Here is an 18,753-nt window from a genome sequence, read left to right as displayed (position 1 = left end):
GAATTTCATTGAGACATTGGGTGTCCAGGTTTGAGACCTGGGGGAAGATACATTTTTGAGAAACTTTAATATTTCAGGTACAGGGAAACTGAGAAATAATAGGTAGGTCCATGCAACTTAGAGTTCTCTATTCATTGGCCAGTGGGGATGGAGCTGTAAAAAAACACATAAATAAATAAAGCTGTAAATGGCAAGCAGGCTATAATAGGAATTTATAAATCGTACATTAGGGTCACAGAAGAGAAATTACATAACTTGACTTGGGGTGATTAGGAAAGGTTTTATGTAAGAAAAATGATATTTGAAGCAGGTCTTGCTACCCCAAATGAGGTAAAGGGAGAAGCTTGTCAGAGACAGAATGAAAATGTGAGCAGTTTTAAAATAATCATGAAGGGCATTATGGTAGCTCAGGTAGCCCTAGTGGTAAAGAATCCACCTGCCAATGCAGGAGAAGCAAGAGAAGATACCTGGGTCCGGGAGATCCCCTGGAGGAGGAAGTGGCAACCCATTCCACTAACCTTGGTTGGAAAATCCCATGGACAGTGAAGCCTGGAGCTACAGTCCATGGGGCGACATGGGTAGAACTTGAATCTAGAAAGAAGCTGAAAAATCTCCCGCACAGGGAAGTGTCATGAAGAGACAGCAGATCCCACCCTTAGAGGATCAACGATGTTTGATCCTTAGGGGATTGTGAGAAGCCTGTGCTTCTCTACACATGATGATTATCCTGGGGGTGAAAAAGGCCCCCACCCCATTCCAGCCCTGCCATGCAGAGCCCCAGATGACAGCTGGCACAGGACAGCCACGTATGTGGCCTGGACTCCACTTCACCTCTCCAGACACACTTCTTCGCACAGTCTGAACCACATGTGCTTCCCATTAGCACTTTCAATTCCCTGGAATTCCTGAATAATCACAGTTGGCTCAAAATTTGGTAGAACACTTTTCAGGACAATTGGCTATTGTGGTTTGGCCAGCAAGAGACACATCTGGCTGAACTGGAAGATCCATATGTGACCTGTGATGAGCCTCCCCTCCCCTTACTCTGCTCCCAGACTCAAGATCAGTGAAGTGTAACACACAACAGCCTCGTGTCCTAGCAGGAAGGGAAGAAAGTCTGCTCTCCCCGACTCTCCTGCTCCGTCCAAGCTAACTTCTTCCCAGTTGACTTGAGTCTGGGTTCAGTGGCTGAGGACTTCCACCTGGGTCCCCAAGCTCACAGAGTGTAGCTTGACTTCTTCTACTTTCTTTCCTTATGTATTTCTGGATTCTAGGAGTTCTTTCTTTCCAATGGGACATCTTATGGATCCAAGTATTCAACGTGGCCCCAACTGCATTTCTTATCTTGCACCTTATCCCAAACCTGTGAAGCATTATTCACTCAGTCATCTCTGACTCTTTGAGACCCCATAGACTGTAGCCAACTAGGCTCTTCTGTCCATGAGATTCTCCAGGCAAGAATACTAGAGTGGGTAGCCATTCCCTTCTCCAGGGGATCTTCCCAACCCAGGGATCAAACCCGAGTCTCCTGTACTGCAGGTGGATTCTTTACCATCTGAGCCATCAGGGAAGCCCTGCTGCTCTAATGATACACTCAGCATGGTCCTGAGACCATCGAACAACCAGCATAGCAAGGGTGCAGATCGATCAGTCACAAGCATGTGGTACAGCAGGAATGATACGTACATGTCGACATCAGTTCTGGTCAAACCTTTGCTGAAAATCTTTGCCTCCACGCAGCATGTTCAGAACAAAGGCCAACATTTCCATCAAGGCAGGATAAGTGTTGTTGATCTGATAGATGTCTAGTTTGTCAATTTCATCTCCCGTCACTCCCCTCCTTTCCCCACATACAAGCACATCTTTTCCATCAGTCACACTGAACATTTTATTCCAACTCTCACTCCACCACAGGGCCTTTGCACAAACTCTTCCCACTTCTTAAGATGTCTTTCCTCTTCTTTATAACCAGGAAACTCTGACATATCCTTCCAACATCACCTAAACTATCATGTTTTGGAGTAGACTTCGCCCACCACTGCTGCCTTCACTGGATGTGGTGTTTCTGTATCATCCTCTGCAGCCCATAATTCTGCTCTATTGCAAAAAAATGTTTATTGTCCATCTTTGTCCCTGAACTTTGAGCAACTTCAGGACACAGTGAGTCTTTTTTTCTCTGCAGCTTTAGAGCCTAATGAACAAGACAGGCTTACCAGGTGGCTCAAGTGGTATAGAATCTGCCTGCCAAAGCAGAAGGTGTGGGTTTGATCCCTAGATCAGGAAGACCCCCTGGAGAAGGGGATGACAACCCATTCCAGTATTCTTGCCTGAGAAATCCCATGGACAGAGGAGCCTGATGGGCAAGAGTTCCATGTGGTCCCAGGGAGCTGGACATGACTTAGCAATTGAGTACACATAAAAAGAGCATGGCACATAGCAGGTATTTAATATATATTTGTTACAATAGCTGGATCAATAAACAGTCCATATTCTTGGCTTTTCCTGAGCACATCACATAGAAATTTACCTGCCCTACGCACATTCTCAAAAGCATGCTAAATAAACAATTTTGAGCTGAGATGCAAATTGATGATGTGTTAGGATTATTTCCATTCCTCTCACCATTTACATATTCAACAATGTTATCTTCTTGACCCTCAAAGCAATGAAAAAAACAAACAAACAAAAAATAGAAACAAACAGAAGCATTATTCCATCCTCTATTTAAGAGTGGAAATACTGAATATGGAAGAAGTTAAGAGATGCTTTCAACTTGGATTTGAATTCAGTGTCTTTGTTATTTCCCTCAAACTTCTCGTGTATGTTACAGAAATCTGAATACCTTAATATAAAGAATGAATTATTATTTCTGAATGATGGCAAAGAAATTTGAAAAAGAGTCAGAAAAAAAGGGACTATTTATAATAATAATAATAATGTAATAATAATATCTACTTCCTAAATCACAGCACACATAACTTTGTCACATCCATTGGGGCTAAATTATAGCAAAACATTTTTATTTTTCTATGGCTTTCTGCTGTTCTAGAAGTGTGGACTGTTAGTTTTCTCTGAAAGTATTCTGTTTCCAAAATCTCTTAGCAGTGCTAGGTATACTAGGAAAAGTTTCTTTGGCATGTTTTTGATCCTCAATATGCATCGTTTTCACTTCAGATTAAATTTCCAATTTTTAACCTTGCCTACTTCACTTTCACTTTTCACTTTCATGCACTGGAGAAGGAAATGGCAACCCATTCCAGTGTTCTTGCCTGGAGAATCCCAGGGACGGGGGAACCTGGTGGGCTGCCGTCTATGGGGTCGCACAGAGTTGGACATGACTGAAGCGACTTAGCAGCAGCAGCAGCAGCTTCAAATAAAGACTGCATTTTCCAACCTTCCTTTCAGCTACTTCTGTTCCTAGGACCACTTTCTGGATGGTGAGGTTAAGTAGAAGTGGTATGTATAATTTTGGAAATATGAAGAAGATGATATCCTATTTGTGTCCTTCCTAATGCTGACTGGGAAATGCAAAGTGTGATGCTTCTGCAGCTGTCTGAGACCAAGAGGAGAAGCAACACACAATGAGGGCTAGAAGGCTGCTGAAGCTGAGTGCCTGGCACCAGGCACTCATGGTGCCTGCTCTGGTCTGCCTATATCCGGAATTCCACATGACAGACAAATGGACTTCTGTCTTACAAAAGCTACTATGCTGTTTTGGATTGTCCATCTCTTGCAGCCAAACCTAATCATCACAAAATACGAATGGCATCTGGACAAACATACATTTGCTTTAACATATTATCTCCACTTTATCCTCCCTTTTAATCTGCCTTCCCAGTCTCTTCTCATCCTTTATGCTTTAGCCCTGCACATCGCATTGTTTCTATTTTCAAACTGTTTCCATCTTTCTGTTGCAGGGCCTTGCTGCGTTTTCACTTGCCCTAAGTGACAGCAGCCTCCTAGGCTCTGCTCCGACAGAAACTCCTGCCCTGATCCCCTCCAGGAAGAGAGAGTATTTCCTAACCAACCAACTCCATAGTCTGTTTTGTTAACTGAGAATACTTCCATAGCATGTTCTGCCTGTGTTACGGTGTAAAATAAACCAACTTTATTGTCTACAATGTGCCAAACTCTGTACTTTTACATACGATTTCATTTCATCTTCACAATAACTCTGTAATATAGACACGCTCATCTCCACTGAACTGTAGTTTAGGGAGATTTGATTACTTGCCTTGGTTCTCATAACAAGCAAATGCCAGATCTCGGATATGAGCCACATCTATCTGAGTCTGAAATGAATGAAGTGTCCACTGTGCCTTGCTGCCTTCTAGGATAATGGTAAGTGGCCTGAATTTCATAGCATTTTCAAATTTGTAAAGACTTTGGCCATGTTTTATTCATGTAAAGACTTTGGTCATGTCGTATTCACCATTATGCCCCTTCCAATAGGACAGCTCCTGGCCTTTACTGGATCTGCAAAATAGATACTATTAAAACAGACCAAGGATGATTACTCAGTTGTACAGTCTTCCATGTTCAATCACCCAGCAAGGGAAGACCCTGTCAGGACCCTCAGAGTCTCAAGGGGGCTCCTGCTGTGGGTTGAGGAGCTCAGAGGGTATAATAGGAAGATAGCAGGAGGCTATAACCCTCATATAGAGAACAATGTGAATGATCACTTAGAATTTTCATTGAGAAGACACGAAGAAAGTTGAACTCCTTCTACTTCTAGTCCATTCTGGTTTCAAGCAGAGATGGAAAAGAGCTCAGAACAGTCTTTAGAGGACCCATGGAAATTTTGAGAGTCTCCCATTCTAGCATAATGACAGCATACATCTAGCCATCTAACTACTGGGTTGGCCAAAACATTTGTTCGGGTTTTTCCATAACATCCGATTGAATGTTTTGACCAACCCAATATGTAAAATGCTGTGATTAAGAAGTAGCCACCCTCAACGCATAGTGAAAGTAGAACAAAATCTGGCTGTAGGGATGTTGACTTCACTCGGGCTTTCTGTGCTGACGCTGTGTGTGTCTGATGGCAAAGCAGCAGCATGGCAGCTAATTCAGTGGCCAGAGGCACAGAACTTGCAATGAACCTCAGAGTTACGGGATGGCTTTTCTTCCCTTCCCTGTCCCCTCCTCTTCTTCGTCTCCCTCATCCTTGTGGAAAGCACACTCTTGGATCTGCCGGTCCAGCTCTGAGAAGCTCCCTTCCTGGTCCAAGCTGCTGTCGGTTCCGGTTCCGTACTCAATCTCTTCCAGGCAGGGAGGCTCGTCATCCAGTTCTGAAGCTATGCTGCTGTTGCTGCTGCCTCTGCCGTGAGTTCCCAGAAAACATGGAGAAGAAAGGAAGGAGAGGAAAGGAGGGAAGGAAAAGGGAGGAAAAAAAGAGGGGAAGGGGAATAAAAATGGAAGTGGAGAGGAAGGAGGGGAAGACGAAAAGAGATGTTATCCAAAGAAAAGAACATTTATAATTGGTTGGAAAAGAGAGGGTGGGGATTATCTTCACTGAGTTCTAATCTCAAGAGCCCCCCGCTCCTTTCAACGTGTTGCATATAGCTCCCTGTGTTCTCAACCACTAGCTTGCAACGGGGGAGGAAAATCTGTAAAATCTACAGGCTCCCTTCTTCGTTAGCTAGCAGAGTCTGCATGTCTAAGTCCAATCAGAAGATTTCCAATCACGAGTTAGGAATGGTCTCATCTATTTAACATCATCAGGGTCCTTGAGGCTCAAAGTGAAAAATCAGAGGTGGCTGTCATTGACTCTCTGTGAATGTCATGTCAGTTATGCCCAGGAAAGAGTGGCACTGGAATGCTGATAGGTAGGATGCAAAAATCTTTAATGTTTCCCACTATAATGAACAGCACTATAAGTCATATTACACAGCTAGCCCTTCATCATGGTGGATGCCTGATTGAAATTTAAAAAAAAAATTAATCCAGGTGGACATTAAAGGAGAGAACAAGTGGAGAAACAGCACTCTCTTTCCACTATGTTTGAACGCCTGCGTCATCTCCCAGATCTCCCTCCAGTTTATTCACAGGTGGAAGATGACAGATACTGACCAACAGGAGTCAGACGGGAGTGGCAGGAATGAACAAGCCTGGACCGTGTATTATGAGCGGGAGAAATTTCCTCCCAAGGAACTGTATTATCCTCCTCATTTGCATGAGGTACCTTCTTTCCTGAAGACTTCTTAATCACTCCCTACTTAGGATTTAACCAATTAGGATTAGCAGCAGGCTGGGTTTCCACTCCGTGATTTATAGAAGGCAAGCTCTTCATAAATCAGGCAGAGATGTTCATCCACCTGCCTCGCCATAAACAATGAAAATAGGGAATCAGCAGCATGGTTACATTTCAGCTTGGGAAATGAATCAGAGGCCAGTTTCTTAATTGTTCACTAACGTTAGGAGCCACTGCATGCTCTCTGGGTACTCAGTACCCTAAGCTGAAGGTCTGGGGGAACATTTCATGAATGGACAGGAAAGAGAAGGAGTCTGAATCTTGATTCCACAGCATCACAGCATTAAGTTGTTATCATACCTTACAGGCTGAATGGTGGGTGATAAAGCAGTTGGGTAAAGGAAGGTAAGACCCGTCCAGTCGTAACACAAGCTCAAGTTGGCAAGGACACCAAGTGCCTTTAACACAACCGCCAACATGGTCAGTGTTGAGGGGACAATGCCGTACAAGGTCAAGAACCTGACTTATGATCCTGACCAGGGGACCTTGGAAAATCCCTTTCACCTCACAGAAGGGCAATAATAATAACTCAAACGTTGTTATGAATACCAAATAAGAGGACACACGGATGCAACCTAGTGGAGTGCTCTCCAAAATAAAACTGATCAACAAATTGTAATTCCCCTCTATTGTGGATACTGAAAAAGATGGTGAAATGTGGTGGTGAAGGTGAGTAGGAACTGAGCTGTGCTGCTTCACTCCTTCATTGCTGCAATTACTATTACAAAACCTTCCCAATTGGCAACACTAATAGTTTCTCTAAAACATACTAATGCATGTATATGGAATTTAGAAAGATGGTAACAATAACCCGGTGTACGAGACAGCAAAAGAGACACTGATGTATAGAACAGTCTTATGGACTCTGTGGGAGAGGGAGAGGGTGGGAAGATTTGGGAGAATGACATTGAAACATGTAAAATATCATGTAAGAAACAAGTTGCCAGTCCAGGTTCGATGCATGATACTGGATGCTTGGGGCTAGTGCACTGGGATGACCCAGAGGGATGGTATGGGGAGGGAGGAGTGAGGAGGGTTCAGGATGGGGAACACATGTATACCTGTGGCAGATTCATTTTGATATTTGGCAAAACTAATACAATTATGTAAAGTTTAAAAATAAAATAAAATAAAATAAAACATAACTTTTATGATGCCATTTCAAATTAGCACTATTTACAGTAACTTGCAAGAACTCGGGCTTGCTTACTAATGCAACATGAGTATCAGTGGATGGGATGTTCTTAAAGGGTCCAGTTGGCAGGTGTCCATGAGTTAACAGCAGAGTCATTCATCCCCTCGCAAAGCCCTGCCTTCCCTCCACTGTGGACTCTGCTCCAGTCTCCCATGGAATTGGACCTTGCCTATGACAGGCAAGTTAGCAGACCATTCCTATTGTGATCATTCAAACATACCAGGCTGAATGTGTTTTCAAGTCTTGATTATTCACACAGACAATTTCCTATATCGAAAATAATCTTCCAACTCCTCAACATCCAGCCAAATAAGATAGATCAACTGTAAAAGCTCATCTTAATTTCCATTGAATGATTGTTTCGATGACTCTCTTATTGAAATGTCTTCTTCTAAATATAAATTTTCATATATTCACTTAATTTGTTTTGATCTTTAATAGTGTTTATATAGTCTTATATTGTGATAAGGCCCCTGCCTCTGATTCATATTTATATCATTCTATATTGAAAAGCAGAGACATTACTTTGCCAACAAAGGTCCATCTAGTCAAGGCTATGGTTTTTCCTGTGGTCATGTATGGATGTGAGAGTTGGACTGTGAAGAAAGCTGAGCGCTGAAGAATGGATGCTTTTGAACTGTGGTGTTGGAGAAGACTCTTGAGAGTCCCTTGGACTGCAAGGAGATCCAACCAGTCCATTCTGAAGGAGATCAGCCCTGGGAGTTCTTTGGAAGGAATGATGCTAAAGCTGAAACTCCAGTACTTTGGTCACCTCATGCGAAGAGTTGACTCATTGGAAAAGACTCTGATGCTGGGAGGGACTGAGGGCAAGAGGAGAAGGGGATGACAGAGGATGAGATGGCTGGATGGCATCACTAACTCAATGGACATGAGTCTGAGTGGACTCCTGGGGTTGGTGATGGACAGGGAGGCCTGGTGTGCTTTGATGCATGGGATCGCAAAGAGTCAGACATGACTGAGTGACTGAACTGAAATGAACTGACAGAACACCTAGAATGTGCTGAAAATATAATAGAAACTCTTTGCATCTCCATGGACTATAGCCCACGTGGGTCCTCTGTCCATGAGATTTCCCAGGCAAAAATACTGGGGTGGGTTGCCATACCCTCCTCCAGGGATCTTCCCAACCCATGGATTGAACCTGCGTCTTATACATCTCCTGCATTGGCAGGGATGTTCTTTACACTAGCATTACCTGGGACTCCCAGATAGGTGATAGATAGATAGACAGATACCTGAAATAGATAGTAGATGTATGAGATAGATAGATAACTAGTCCCCTGTGTATATTACACACACCTACTGTCATTAGCAAGGCAACTGGAGAGGGTGGGAAGCAGGGCTCCTTCCCTGGCTTCAGAAAGGTGGCAGAAAAATGTCTTGACTGTGCACATCCATGAGTTTCAGCAATGCAGCGGGAAAGTGTGTTGCTTGCGTGCTTATGCTGAAGTTAGGCTGGGAGTGGGCAAGTGCCATGACCACTCTCACATGCCAGCCCCAGCCAGGGAGGAGGCGGGTACTGCAACCACCTGGGCTCTCTGGCTTCAGCAGGGCAGCGATATAGTACCATGACCACTGGCTCCTGTCCATCTTAGCAAGGCAGCAGGAGGGTGCTCTCTCCAAGCTTACTTGCCTATGCCAGCAGAGTATGTGGAGAGGGCACCTATCAATACCTCCATCTCTGGAGAAAATTTTCAAAGATCCCTGCCCCTCCAGCACATGTTTTTAGATTAGCAAATGAGTCTCTCTCACATACACTCCAGGCACTTTTCAAGCTGCTATTTTTCTTTTTTTTTCCTCTGTGTCTCAGGGTGGGTAAGACAACATGTGAGTCGTTTAGAAGGGAAGTCTCAGATTCTAACAGCACTTTGGACACCAGCCTGGTTGGATCCCTTAGCCAAACATTTTAGCGGTTCATCCCTCTGGTGCAGACCCCAGGCATTGGGTAGGACACCAGCCCCTCGCTCCTCTGATAGAAGCACTAGCTCAATGAGATTTCTCCATGTCCTCTGTTGCATGCTGGTTTTCAGGCACAATTCTTGCCAGGGCTCTGTCTCAAACTTTCCTGCCATTCTCAATGTGCTCCTTTAATTCTTTGTAGTGGAAAGCAGGTCATTTAATTTTCAGATCTTTTTCAGAGGGAAACAATTAGTATGTAGCTGTAGAGGTGTGGCCATGAACAGAGGTAGGGTCAGAATCATCCTGTCCTGTCATCTTGATCCCACATTCATAAGTTTTATGTATGAATTAAACCATTAATTAATAAGCCATTAATTAATTGTCAGTACATTTTAGTAATTTTAAATAAATATGGATTCCTTTGTCATTCATATTTATAAATAAGTATAATCAGTTCAGTTCAGTCGCTCAGTCATGTCTGACTCTTTGTGACCCCATGGACTGCAGCATGCGAGGCCTCCCTGTCCATCACCAACTCCTGGACTTTACTCAAACTTGTGTCCATTGAGTCAGTGATGCCATCCAACCATCTCATCCTCTGTTGTCCCCTTCTCCTCCCACATTCAATCCTTCCCAGAATCAGGGGATTTTCAAATGAGAAAGCTATTTGCATCAGGTGGCCAAAGTATTGGCATAATATATAGCTTAAATATATAAAATATTGCATAATACATAGCTTAAATATATATTGAGGTGTCGAAAAGTTCCCTCATGTTTTTCTGCATGATGCTACTGAAAAAACAGGACAAACTCTCTGGCTCATCCAATAATTAGTGTATAATGAACAATGTATAATATATTATAAAATTATATATCATTAATATATTTATATATTATATATAATGCATATTAATATGTTATGTATCTATATGTTAAATACATTTATATATTTTTATATATTTATAAATTAAGAAAGCCTGTGCTTATGTGCTCAGTAATGTCTAACTCTTTGTGACTCCATGGATTGTAGCCCACCAGGTCCTCTGTCTTTGGGATTTCCAGGCAAGAATACTGGAACAGGTTGCCATTTCCTCTTCCAAGGGATCTTCCTGACCCAGGGATCAAATCTGCATCTCCTGTGTCTCCTGCATTGGCAGGGAGGAATTTTACCACTTGTGCACCTGGGAATCCTTCAGTAGTTTAATTATATCTCTCACTTATTTGCCCAAATGTGTAAATATCCTGATGAGTTAGAGAACCACAAAGCATATTCAGGGACTCCCCACTTCTAGATAAACAGAAGGTTCTCCCTTTTCCTCTTCATAGCCCTCTCTGGATATTATATATTAAAGAAACTGAAACATGGATGAAATGTGGAGAGAAGAGACCAGACTAGATGGGGGCCTACTGGTCAAAGTGGTGGTATGTTCCCTGGATTTTCTTTTGGCCTCACATACTCTAGTCTTGGACCTAGAAAAGCTGACAGCCTGGCAATGCTAACAAGACAAAAAAATCCCTGACAAGAACTTGCTCTCTTTATCCAAATGATTAAAAAATGGAGTGACTTCACTAAAAAAAGTTTTAAATTATAAAAGCTCTATTCCAACCAAACCCCACAGTGGGTTAAAAAAAAAAAAAAACAAAAAAACCCAGCAGTCCTAGCCTTATCCTGCCAATAGAGGTGTGGTGAGGCTAGATTTCTGCTCTCATCAGACTGCATTCTAATGTCCAAAATTACAAGGAAGCTAAGGAAGCATCAGAGAAGGTAGAAAAGAGCCAAAACTTTCATCTCCAATGGGCACGAACATGGTTTCTTACCCGCTGATACCAGTGGGGGCCCTGTAGGGGAGCATGAACTTCCAAACACAACTATTGACAACAAGACCATTCACTACCAGTTTTAAAGCAGACCAATAGCACAAGGTACTCACACTGCTTCCACCCAGAACAATACTAGTGAAGGCCTGGTTAAGGCAAAAGCATTCACTAGTGCCCAGTAGTAGTAATTACTTTGTTGGCATTACTTTGCCAACAAAGGTCCATCTAGTCAAGGCTATGGTTTTTCCAATGGTCATGTATGGATGTGAGAGTTGGACTGTGAAGAAGGCTGAGCGCCGAAGAATTGATGCTTTTGAACTGTGGTGTTGGAGAAGACTCTTGAGAGTCCCTTGGACTTCAAGGAGATCCATCCAGTCCATTCTGAAGGATATCAGCCCAGGGATTTCTTTGGAAAGAATGATGCTAAAGCTGAAACTCCAGTACTTTGGCCACCTCATGCAAAGAGTTGACTCATTGGAAAAGACTCTGATGCTGGGAGGGATTGGGGGCAGGAGGAGAAGGGGACGACAGAGGATGAGATGGCTGGATGGCATCACTGACTCAATGGACATAAGTCTGAGTGAACTCCAGGAGTTGGTGATGGACAGGGAGGCCTGGTGTGCTGCGATTCATGGGATCACAGAGAGTAAGACACGACTGAGTGACTGAACTGAACTGAGTAGTAGCAAGGAGTTCTCAGCACCATGGGTGTCCATGGAGCCTAAGGGAAACCTAGAGTTTCACTTTCATGTGGTAATAACAAGATTCCTTCCTTTCCTGTCTGAGTGGTGTTGTAGGAGCCCAGTCCAAGCAGGAGAGTTTAATAAGGCCTATATTCTCATGGGTCTTATTCTCATATACAAAAAAGATCTTCATGATCCAGAAAACCACAATGGTGTGATCACTCACCTAGAGCCAGACATTCTGGAATGTGGAGTCAAGTAGACTTTAGGAAGCATCACCAAGACAAAGCCAGGAGAGGTGATGGAATACCAGTTGAGCTATTTCAAATCCTAAAAGATGATGTTGTGAAAGTGCTGCACTCAATATGCCAGCAAATGTGGAAAACTCAGCAGTGGCCACAGGACTGGAAAAGGTCAGTTTTCATTCCAATCCCAAAGAAGGGCAATGCCAAAGAATGTTCAGACTACCGCACAATAGCACTCATATCACATGTTAGCAAAGTAATGGTAAAAAATTTACAAGCCAGGCTTCAACAGTACATGAACCATGAACTTCAGATGTTCAAACTAGATTTAGCAAAGCCAGAAAAACCAGACATTAAATTGCCAACATCCGTTGGATCATAGAAAAAGCAAGAGAGTTCCAGAAAAAAATATCTACTTCTGCTTTATTGATTATGCCAAAGTCTTTGACTGTGTAGATCACAACAAACTGTGGGAAATTATTCAAGAGATGGGAATACCAGACCATCTTACTCGCCTCCTGGGAAATCTGTCTGTAGGTCAAGAAGCAACAGTTAGAATTGGACATGGAACAACAGACTGGTTCCAAATTGGGAAAGGAGTGTGTCAAGGCTGTATATTGTCACCCTGCTTATTTAACTTATATGCAGAGTTCAGTTCAGTTCAGTCCCTTAGTTGTGCCCAACTCTTTGTGACCCCATGGACTGCAGCATGCCAGGCCTCCCTGTCTATCACCAACCCACTGGAGTTTACTCAAAGTCATGTCCATTGAGTTGGTGATGCCATCCAACCATCTCATCCTCTGTCATTCCCTTCTCCTCCTGCCTTCAATCTTTCCCAGCGTCAGGGTCTTTTTAAATGAGTCAGCTCTTCACAGAGTACATCATGAGAAATGCTGGGCTGGATGAAGCACGAGCTGGAATCAAGATTGCCAGAAGAAATATCAGTAACCTCAGATACACAGATGACACCACCCTTATGGCAGAAAGTGAAGAGGAACTAAAGAGCTTCTTGATGAAGGTGAAAGAGAATGAAAAAGCTGGCTTAAAACTCAACATTCACAAATCTAAGATCATGGCATCTGGTCCAATAACTTCAGGGCAAATAGATGGGGAAACAATGGAAAAAGTGACAGACTTTATTTTGGGGGGCTCCAAAATCACTGCACATGGTGACTGCAGCCATGAAATTAAAAGACGTTTGCTCCTTGGAAGAAAAGCTATGATCAACCTAGATAGCATATTAAAAATCAGAGACATTACTTAGTCAACAAAGTCCATCTAGCCAAAGCTATGGTTTTTCCAGTAGTCATGTATGGATGTGAGAGTTGGGCTGTAAAGAAAGCTGAGCACTGAAAAATTGTCGCTTTTGAACTGTGGTGTTAGAGAAGACTCTTGAGAGTCCCTTGGACTGCAAGATCAAACCAGTCAATCCTATAGAAAATCAGTCCTGAATATTCATTGGAAGGATTAATGCTGAATCTGAAGCTCCAACACTTTGGCCACCTGATGCGAAGAGTTGACTTATTGGAAAAGATCCTCATGCTGGGAAAGACTGAAGGCAGGAGGAGAAGGGGACGACAGAGGATGAGATGGTTGGATGGTATCACCAACTCGATGGGCATGAGTTTGAGCAAGCTCCAGGAGTTGGTGATGGACAGGGAAGCCTGGTGTTCCACAGTCCATGGGGTTGCAAAGGCTCGGACACGACTGTGTAAATGAACTGAACTGAACTGATATTCTCATAGAATAATACCCAAATTGTTCAGATTTCACTCATTATATCAACCAAGACAACCAATAGATGCCAACAGCAATATGACACAGATGTCAGAATTATCTGACAAGGATTTGAAAGCACACACCATATAAGTATTCCACTGAGTCATTGTGACAGACAGGAAAAAATAACTGAATGTCCTAATAAAGAAATAGAAAATATCATCGAAAAATAAGGAGCATAAAGAAGAATCGAAGGAAATTGTAGAAGTGAGAAATACAATAACAGAAATGCAAAACTTGACAAAGAAACAGAAAGTACCAATAAGGAAACAGAACATATAAAGAAGAACCAAATGGAAAATTTAAAACTAATAAATATAGATATTTTAAAAATACATTAAAAAATTCAATGGTTGGGCTCAACAGTAGAATGGGAGGAACTTAGGAAAGAATCAGTGAACTTGAAAATAGAATAGAAATTATACAATGTGAATAACAGAGTGAAAATAGATTAAAACAATGAAGAGAATATCAAGACAAGATCTACAATATTCATTTCAGCAGTCCCAAAAGAAGAGAATTAAAAAAAAATATTCAAAACAGTAATGGCTGAAAACTTTTTAAACTTTGCAAAAGACATTAACCTACAAATACAATACTGAGCAAGTAGATAAACCCAAGGAGACCTGATAAGACAGGTAATAAGTTTGCTGAAAATTAAAGACAAACTAAAAATCTTGAAACTAAAAAAAAAAAAAAAAAAGAGAAAGAAAATCTTGAAACCAGTGTGAGAGAAAGTGTAGGGTCACAGCACTATAGTGGAAAAATAATTTGAATGGCAGCAGAGATCTCATCAGAAACCATAGGGGGAATGATAAAACAGAACACCGTTTTTCAAATTTGAAAAAAAAAAAAGATCTACCAACCCAGTACTCTTAAATACAAATATATATATACATAGCCTTCAAGAAATGAACAGAAAATAAAGACATCTTCATATAAAGTAAAATTTTGAGGATTTGTTGCCACCCTACCTTAACAGGATGGCTAAAGGAAACCCCCTAAACAGAAATGAATGAATAAGATTATAATGTTGGAATATGAGAAAGGGAGAAAGAATAACAAAAGAGTAAAAATATAAATACAGGCAATAGATTTTTTCCCTCTTGAACTATTAAAATTATGTTTGACGGTTGGATCCAAAATTACACAGTTTGTAATACAAAATTATACAGTGTGTTACAGTTCATATAAATATTTAAGCTAATTATATAATAAATGAGAAGGTAAAGGGATGTACAAAGGAGGAAAGTTTTCCACACTTGAACTGGTAAAAATGTGACACCACTAGGTTTTAAGTTATGCATATAAAATGTAATAGCTACAACACAAAAATATATATGTAGAGATAACACTCAAGATCTTATAAAGAAATAAAAACAGAATTGTTTAAAAAACCCACTAACAAGGAACCAGGAAAAAACAAAACTAGAGACTAAAAGGGAGAAAGAACAAACAATAAAATGGAAGAATTAGCTACAACTTATCAATAACATTAAATGCTATACAATTGTCTATCCAGTTCAGTTCAGTACAGTCACTCAGTCGTGTCCGACTCTTTGTGACCCCATGAATTGCAGCATGCCAGGCCGCCCTTTCCATCACCAACTCCTGGAGTTCACCCAAACTCACATCCATCGAGTCGGTGATGCCATCCAGCCATCTCATCCTCTGACGTCCCCTTCTCCTCCTGCCCCCAGTCCCTCCCAGCATCGGTGTCTTTTCCAATGAGTCAACTCTTCGCATGAGGTGGCCGAAGTTCTGGAGTTTCAGCATTAGTGTCATTCCTTCCAAAGAAATCCCAGGGCTGATATCCTTCAGAATGGACTGGTTGGATCTCCTTGCAGTCCAAGGGACTCTCGAGAGTCTTCTCCAACACCACAGTTCAAAAGCATCAATTCTTTGGCACTCAGCTTTCTTCACAATCCAACTCTCACATCCATACACGACCATTGGAAAAAACATAGCCTTGACTAGACAGACCTTTGTTGGTAAAGTAATGTCTCTGCTTTTGAATATGCTATCTAGGTTGGTCATAACTTTCCTTCCAAGCAGTAAGCGTCTTTTAATTTCATGGCTGCAGTCACCATCTGCAGTGATTTTGGAGGCCAGAAAAATAAAGTCTGACACTGTTTCCACTGTTTCCCCATCCATTTGCCATGAAGTGATGGGACCAGATGCCATGATCTTCATTTTCTGAATGTTGAGCTTTAAGCCAACTTTTTCACTCTCCTCTTTCACTTTCATCAAGAGCCTTTTTAGTTCCTCTTCACTTTCCACCATAGAGTGGTGTAATCTGCATATCTGAGGTCATTGATATTTCCCCCGGCAATCTTGATTCCAGCTTGTGCTTCTTCCTTCCCAGTGTTTCTCATATATATGAATTAAAAGAAAGATTGTCAAAGTAGATTTTAAAAATGTGACCCAACTGTATGCCATTCATAATACTTCACTTAAAGTATCATGAAATAGATAGACATAAACCCAAAGGATGGAAAAGATACACCATGCAAACATTAATCAAAAGAAACCAGGAGTGTCTGTATTAATAACATCAAATAAAATAGTCATCGGAGCAAAGAAAATAACAAGGGAAATAAAGGGATATGATGATAAAAATGTCAATACATCAAAAAGTCAGAGTATTCTTGTATGCATGTGTACCAACCAATAGAAGTACAAATTACATGAAGCAAAATCTAATAGATTTGAAAGGAGAATTAGACAAAACTATCATTATCATTCAAGACTTCACTCCTTTCTCAACAAGTGATTAAACAACTAGAGAGGAAATCAGTCAAGGCATAGAAGAGTTCAACAACATCATTAACCAACAATATAGATCTGATATTTATAACATACTTTCCACCAAATAACAGCAGAATACCTATTATTTTCCAATGCTGATAAAATATATATCAAGACAGACCATATCTTGAGCCATAAACACATTTGAACAAATTTAAAAGATCTGAAATAGTGCAGTCTGGGTTCTCTGACCAAAGGAATCAAGCTGGAAATAAAAAACAAAAAGAACATTTCCAAACATTTGGAAAGTAGATAAGAAAATTCAGGAGGTCAAAGTATCTGCATATATATTCATATATGTGAATCAATATATCAATATATCAAATTTTGTGGCACACAGAGAGAGCCATGGTGAGAGGAAAGGTTATAGCAATAAATGCATACCTTAGAAACGTCTAAGTCATAAATCTAAGCTACACCTCAAGAAAGTAGGAAAATAAGAGCAAAATAATCATTTCATGACAAATAGATGGGGAAACAATGGAAACTGTGACAGATTTTATTTTCTTGGGCTCCAAAATCACTGCAGATGGTGACTGCAGCCATGAAATTAAAAGACACTTGCTCCTTGGAAGAAAAGCTATGACAGATCCAGAGAGCATATTAAAAAGTGGAGACATTACTTTGCCAACAAGATCTGTCTAGTCAAAACTATGGTTTTTCCAGTACTCATGTATGCATGTGAGAGTTGGACTATAAAGAAGACTGAGCACCAAAGAATTAATGTTTTTAAACTGTGGTGTTGGAGAAAACTTTTGAGAGTCCCTTGGACTGCAAGAAGATCAAACCAGTCAATCCTAAAGGAAATCAACCCTGAATATTCATTGGAAGTACTTTTGCTGAACCTGAAGCTCCAACACTCTGGCCACCTGATGTGAAGAACTGACTCATTGGAAAAGACCCTGGTGCTGGGAAAGAGTGAAGGCAGGAAGAGAAGGGGACAACAGAGGATGAGATAGTTGGATGGCATCACTGACTCAATGGATATGAGTTTGAGAAAGCTCTGGGAGATGGTGAAGGACAGGGAAGCCTGGAGTGCTGCAAGTCCATGGAGTTGCAAAGAGCCGGACATGACTGAGTGACTGAACAACAACAATAAATACTAAAGCAAACAGAAGAAAGAAACAATAAAGATAAGGGCAGAAATCAATGTAATTGAAACAAAAACAATAGAGAAAATCAATGAAATGAAGAGCTGACTGTTTGAAAAGATATATACAACTACCAACCTCTATACTGAAAAGAAGAAAGCCACTAATTACCAATATCAGGAATAAAGGAGGGACTACAGATTTGGGGCTTGTCAGGTGGCGCTAGTGGTAAAGAACCTGCCTGACGATGCAAGAGACACAAGAGACAGAGATTCGATCTCGGGTCAGAAAGGTCCCCTGGAGAAGGGAATGGCAACACACTCCAGTATTCTTGCCTGGAGAATTCCAGGGACTGAAGAGCCTGGCGAGCTACCATCCATAGGGTTGCAAAGACTCGGACATGACTGAAGTGACTTAGGTCACACACACACACACTGCTGCTGCTGCTAAGTCGCTTCAGTAGTGTCAGACCCTGTGCTACCCCATAGATGGCAGCCCACCAGGCTCCCCCATCCCTGGGATTCTCCAGGCAAGAACATTGGAGTGGGTTGCCATTTCCTTCTCCAATGCATGAAAGTGAAAAGTGAAAGTGAAGTCGCTCAGTCGTGTCCGACTCCTAGAGACCCCATGGACTGCAGCCTACCAGGCTCCTCCATCCATGGGATTTTCCAGGCAAGAGTACTGGAGTGGGGTGCCATTGCCTTCTCTCACACACACATACACATACACAAAGATTATAGACACTGCAAGTATCTAAATAAAAACTGATGCCACAAAAAATCCCCATAACCATAAATTTGACAATTTATATATGAATCAATTTCCCCTGAAAGCAAAATTACCACATTTCACCCAATATTATATATAATTTGAATAGCCCTGTACCTAGTAAAGAAATTGAATTAATAGTTTAACACATCTTGAAAAAGAGTTTTCTAGAACCAGATATTTTCACTGGAGA

At 41.5% G+C, this 18,753-nt stretch overlaps 1 protein-coding gene across 2 annotated transcripts in view; it reads right to left on the bottom strand.

The window, feature by feature from the left end:
• Window positions 1-1,916: 1,916 nt before the first annotated feature.
• Window positions 1,917-18,753, bottom strand: part of AGBL1 (AGBL carboxypeptidase 1) — a 926,786-nt gene continuing 909,949 nt past the window's right edge. For both annotated transcript variants that reach the window (XM_070358226.1, XM_070358227.1), the window contains exon 23: window positions 1,917-5,320. In XM_070358226.1, coding sequence (XP_070214327.1) covers window positions 5,110-5,320 — 211 coding nt within the window. In that variant the 3' untranslated portion in view covers window positions 1,917-5,109. The remainder of the gene's footprint in view (window positions 5,321-18,753) is intronic.

The sequence above is a fragment of the Bos mutus genome, chromosome 21, assembly GCF_027580195.1.
Source record: "Bos mutus isolate GX-2022 chromosome 21, NWIPB_WYAK_1.1, whole genome shotgun sequence".
NCBI lineage: Eukaryota > Metazoa > Chordata > Mammalia > Artiodactyla > Bovidae > Bos > Bos mutus.
The sequence above is the reverse complement of the archived record's forward strand: the minus strand, read 5'-3'. Positions and strand labels throughout refer to the sequence as shown.